At 30.4% G+C, this 6,175-nt stretch overlaps 1 protein-coding gene across 1 annotated transcript; it reads left to right on the forward strand.

The window, feature by feature from the left end:
* The first annotated feature begins 6 nt into the window (after positions 1-6).
* LOC149878571 (uncharacterized) lies at positions 7-4,582 on the forward strand. Its single transcript, XM_090073334.1, has 7 exons — positions 7-276; positions 1,321-1,473; positions 1,654-1,766; positions 3,500-3,589; positions 3,700-3,894; positions 3,995-4,039; positions 4,401-4,582. Exons 1-7 carry the CDS (start codon positions 192-194, stop codon positions 4,536-4,538), a joined length of 819 nt encoding a protein of 272 aa, XP_089929460.1. The 5' UTR covers positions 7-191; the 3' UTR covers positions 4,539-4,582.
* The last annotated feature ends 1,593 nt before the right edge of the window (positions 4,583-6,175 follow it).

The following is a 6,175-nucleotide window of genomic DNA, read 5'->3' on the forward strand; positions in this document are numbered from 1 at the left end:
TACTTTCTGCATTTCTTTTTTGCAAAAATATAGAAACGTAACTGTCGTACTAAAATGGCACGTAAACGATACGACTGAAGTGAAAATTGATTGTACATGTAATGACGATCTATGAAGTGATCTATAAGATATCATAGCTGATCATTATTAATAATTGATTTATAAATATAAAAACTTAAAGGAGTTGTAGAATGAGTGCTACTTTACCACCACAAAAGATTGAAAAATTGCAGCAAATCTTAATAATTGAACCAGAAAACGAATTGGTATTTCGAGGTAAGTTATTAAGATTTAGGATATAAAAAATATTTTTTTGCAGCTGATTTTTGTTTTCAAGTAAACCATTAAATTTCCATAAAATTTCTAGATTTTAAGAATCTGTTATAACCATGATGAAATAAAATAAACTCAACCCAAATTTTCAAAACACACAAAATTAGTTTGAAAAAAAAACTCATAGATGTTTTTAAAAAACAAAAATAAATTTTGGCTTATGTATGTGTGTGTGTGTGTGTGTGTGTGTGTGTGTGTGTGTGTGTGTGTGTGTGTGTGTGTGTGTGTGTGTGTGTGTGTGTGTGTGTGTGTGTGTGTGTGTGTGTGTGTGTGTGTGTGTGTGTGTGTTAAAAGTTCTAATCCTACTCAACCAATTACAGAAATTTTGAAGTTAATATTTTTTAATTAATGTAATATTGTATTGCTCTGAAGTGTATATATCATTCAATATCTTTCTTAGAAAAAAAACTTTATAAGCCCAACATTCAATTAACTGTTAGTAACTTGACTCTTAATCTTAAAAATAAGAAAACAGTAGTCCGCTTATATAAAATTTAAATAATTGTTTAAGGTTTAAAAAAGTTGCAGCAAAATTATTTAACATTAGTTTGAAAAGTTTTGATTGCTTGTTATTTTTCTCAAAGGTACAATTCTTGTATAGATATGTATGTATATATATATATATATATATATATATATATATATATATATATATATATATATATATATATATATATATATATATATATATATATGTATGTATGTATGTATGTATGTATGTATGTATGTATGTATGTATGTATGTATGTATAAAGTTGACCAACCTTTTTAGAATCAAACTGAGAACAAATAAATTGTAATTATGCTTACACTTTTCAAGGAAGGACAGAAGTTACAAAAGGAGGATTGTCCCCCCTGAAGAAAAATGATTGGTCATTTTAATATATGTAGACACACAGTATATAAAATGTTGTGCATTTAATATACTTCTTAATATTTTTGTTAAGTATTTGTCAGAAAATCAGTTAATTATATCTTTTATATAAGGTCCTTTTAAAGATGTTGTTACAACAATTCTCAAGTTAAAGAATCCTTCTGATAAAAAGGTGTGCTTTAAAGTTAAGACTACTGCACCAAAGAGATATTGTGTTCGACCAAACTGTGGACTTATTGCACCAGATGCTTCAGTAAATGTAGCAGGTATTTAAGCTATATGATAATAAATAAGTTAGAAATTTTATAAATAAGTATGATATTGTTTACAATTATTTTATATTAACTATATCAAATAGCTGAATGTATACAAATGTATACAAATATTTATAAGTAAATTAGTTGTAATTAGCTTATACTGAATCCTTAAAAGTTGTTTGTTCTTAGTGATGCTGCAGCCATTTGACAGTAAAGATTCAGCAGAGGTTCGAAAGCACAAGTTTCTTGTGCAGTCAATCTTTCCTACTGATGATGTTGCAATTAATGATGTTGAAGCCTTAGTACGTTTAGTTTTAGTTATTTTAAATGAGTTGTTTTATAAAAAAAGTTGAGACTTTTTATAATTTATTGGCAAGAAGTATGACAAAGAAATACAATAAAAAAAAATTTTGCAGATAATATGGATTAAAAAGTTTACCATTAGATTTTCCTGCTTATTGTTTTGTTTCAGCTAAGTATTAGTATACTACTGTGATCAAAAAGTAAGGTGAATTTTTTTATAAAATGAAAAATCTTTATTTATTCTTCCAAATCTGTATCGTCCCCCTCAAAATAATCCCCCCCCCCCCCCCCCCGGCCCCAATGCACTTTTGCCAACGTTTTTTCCAGTCTTCGAAGCATGTCGAAAAGTCCTCGGTAGGGATAGCCTTTAATGCGCATGCCGATTCACGTTGGATCTCTTCAATGGACTCAAAGCAATTTCCCCCGAGTGGTCTCTTGAGCTTTGGGAACAGCCAGAAGTCACACGGTGCTAAGTCGGGCAAATACGGTGGTTGTGGAGCAACATGGGTAGAGTTTTTGGCGAAAAACTCACGAAGAACCAGTGCTGTGTGCGAAGGCGCATTATCGTGGTGCAAAATCCAAGAGTTATTGGCCCATAATTCCGGTCTCTTTTTGCGAATAGCTTCACGCAAACATCGCATAATGCTTAAATAATATTCCTTGTTGACAGTTTGGCCAGTTGGAAGGAATTCCTAGTGCACGACACCACAATAATCAAAGAAAACAGTCAACATGACCTTGATTTTTGAACAACTTTGACGTGGTTGCTTCGGTCTCGGCTCGCCTTTTTCACGGTATTCACTTGATTGGTCGGTTGTTTCAGGGTCGTATGCGTAGACCCAAGTCTCATCGCCAGTAATAATTTGTTTGTAGATGTCTTGATAGTCAGAAAGCATTGCTTCACACGTTTTAACGCGACGCTCTTTTTCAAAGAAATTGAGAAATTTCGGCACCAAACGTGATTTGAGTCTTCAGAGGCCCAAACGATCCTTCAAAATCACTTGCACCGACCCAAATGATATTCCAACCATGTCAACAAGGTCTCGAATGGTTAACCGACGATTTGCAAGCACCAATTCTTTGATTTTGTTGATGTGGCGATCATCAATCGAAGTCGATGGTCGTCCGGAGCGTTCCAAGTCATCAACACGTTCTCGGCCTTCTTTGAAGTCTTTGTACCACTTGTAAACATTTTTTTGAGACATAGTCTCTTCACCGAAGGCCTTTTGCAACATTCGATACGTTTCAGCAGCAGAAATATCATTCCGCAGACAAAATTTAATAGCACTTCTTTGCTCAACAAAATTAGACATCGTGAAAATCGCCGAATGCACTTTTGGTACTTCAGAAACAAGTATAAACAAAAAAAAAAATTATGAGTTTGACATGTAATTTGGCGCAAATGTTAATGACATTCCTACCAACTTAAAAATAAAAAAGATTGGACGATTCGAATAAGGCAAGAAGTTTAAATTAAAAATTCACCTTAATTTTTGATCACAGTAGTAAATCTGCAGGTTTTTTTTTTTTTTTTTTTTTATTAGTATAAATAATCCATAATTTTTTTATATCTTATGAATTAAAATAATTTGTGTATAATTTACAGTCTAAATTATTCAATGAAATTAACTTGTATAAAACAAATGATGTTTTGACATTTAAATAAACAGTTTTTTTTTATTTTTAGTATGTTTTAATATCAGTTATTTACATTTTTATTAACTTTATTCAGTGGAAAAATTTACCAAACAAGTATCCAGTTATGGATTCAAAACTAAAATGTGTGTTTGAACTACCCTCTGATGAAAATGCAGTTGAAAAGGTAAGTACTTTAGTAGCATAAATAATCATATATATTTAAGAAATGTAAGACTTAAATCTGATTTATGCAGTTAACTTGTATTGTTATCAAGTGTTATTTAAAATATGTAGGAATCTGAAGTTACTGTACCTCCTGGTATCAGCTCTCAAGAAAAGCTTACCACTGTTACAGCACCTAAAGAAACCGTAAGCACATCAGCTACTATTCCAACTCCAACAATAAAAGATATGAATGAAAATAAACCTTTGGAGTCCAAAGTTGTGTCTAAAGCTCCTAAACTCCCTTCCACTCCAGTTGTGAAAGAGGTATTCTCAATTTGATTTTTGTAAATATTGTTAACCATTACCACTTTTACAATTAATAGGTATCTAATTAGGTAAATTATAAATGAAATTATTTATTTAGCCACCGCCACAATCTTTGGCACCTTCGCCGCCTATTCCTGTGAAGGTATTTTTGCATTTTAAATCTTTTATTTACTCCCCGTGAATTTTTTTCCATGGGAAAAGCAAGTAAATCCAAGTTTTACCTGAAATGACTTTGCAAAACCACCACTTCTAGGAAGTAAGTCCTTTGATTGGACTATTCAGCATTGTAAAATGTTGAGCGCTGTTCGAGCTGTGGTTGCCGTAAGAAGCAAGTCCAGAAACTAGCTGAAAAGCAAAGTGTTTTTTCAAAGTTGTTGAAAACTTGACTTTGGTGGTTTATTTACTTTTCCCATTTAAAGGAAGTATAGTTTTTGTTGCTGTCAAAAATTACTGACCAAAAGTTTATGACTTTGATATATGCATCTTGCATATCTAATTTTTAGAAAATTCCAAGCGAATCTGAAGATACTATTCCTCCTGCATTAGCCACACAGGAAAATATTTATCTTCGAATGTCATTAATCCTCGGAATGGTTCTCGCTCTTATATTTGGAATAATAATTGGCAAGTTTGTCTTGTAATGGAATATTCCAGCCTTAAATTATAATAAATAATGAATTTTTTTTCTTCCCCGTGTATTTGAATTATTAGGAATTCAAATTTGGTTAACGAACAATTTTTTCTTTCTGTTTAATGTAAATTGAAATTTTTATTTCGAATAACCGTTAGCTTTAATAATTCATACGGTTATAACCTACTCTTATTTCCTTATTTGTTGACCTCAAATCAAAACGATATTGGTGCTTTAAAGGTAAAAGTTCACTTAAGTGCGTTTTAGAAATGTATATTTTTTCTCTCTCTTAATACCGAAAATGTTTATATTAAGAAAAAAAATTCATCTGTGCATTTTTCAAGCTTGTTTCTAAGTTACAAAATATTACGTGCCACTTTTTTAACAGACAAAGAAGTTTTCAAGCCCAACTTTCTCTAAAGTTTGAAACTGTTACTAACTGACAAAGTTCACTCGGTATTCTGAATTCTTTATTTTCAATCTCTTTCTGTTAGGGATGGGAGACAATTCCCAGCCAGTTACTTAACACTTTTTTAATTTCTCTTTCTATTTAAATGGATTTGTTAATAGGAAAATATACACCAGTCTATTAAATAATTAACCTGTATACTAATAGTTAACCAATCTTTTCATTTTCAAACTGTTAACCAGAATTAAAACCACTCAAGCTTTAGATTTAGTAATATTTAAGAATTCAGTCTGGAATCGAAGTTCATTCAAGTTATTTATTAGTTATAAAGATTTCAAAATAACTAATCAGAATATCTGTATTAGTATGAATGTATGCTTAATATCTTGAAGAAAATGCGCTTGAAGTAATGGTGGTCACTTAAAACCTTTTTTTCACGCCTTTTTAAACGAATGTTCTTTATGATTAAATGATGATCCTATATATATATATATATATATATATATATATATATATATATATATATATATATATATATATATATATATATATATATATATATATATATATACACACATAGATATAGGATAATCATTTAATGTGTGTGCAGCTGTTGCTCTAGGAGGGTCAAAACTACTTTGAGCTTTCCCAAAGATTTTAGAGGTTGGAAGGGAAAGTATATGTATCCCTGATTAAAAAAACTAAAAAATTGAAATCGAACTCTTTCATCCTAGAAAAAAAAAAAGAAAGTTTTCTATACTTAGGCGCACAGGAATGAGATGTCAAAATGCATATTTTTAACATATAATTTCACTTTTTCTCGTAAGCAGCACAAAAAAAAACAACCAATTAAAAAACAAAAAACGGTTTTAAGATTCTATCACAGTCAGATAACATATTTTTTGTTTACTTTTGTAATAATCAAGATATGTTGCATCTTAATTATTCTTATGATAACCTTGCTTCTTCAAGATTTAAAGAATATTTGAAAGTTATAGAAATAAAATTTAAAAGAAAGAAGTAGTTTATAATAATACTTGCAGAATCCAAGTTGTCTTAAATAAATGACTTGCCCACATCCTTATTTTCTGATATTAGTACTTAAGATAAATTTTCTGATACACATACTTGAACAAGTCATTTTACAAGTGCTTGCTGTAGTAGTCAACGCGATATTTTTCCAAATGCCTTCCGTATTCTGGGTTTGAACTTAACCACCTAAATATTTCCTAGTGATT

This window comes from Hydra viridissima, unplaced genomic scaffold, assembly GCF_058129835.1.
Source record: "Hydra viridissima isolate aposymbiotic clone 2 unplaced genomic scaffold, HvirCarnegie_v1 scaffold_15, whole genome shotgun sequence".
Classification (NCBI taxonomy): Eukaryota; Metazoa; Cnidaria; class Hydrozoa; order Anthoathecata; family Hydridae; genus Hydra; species Hydra viridissima.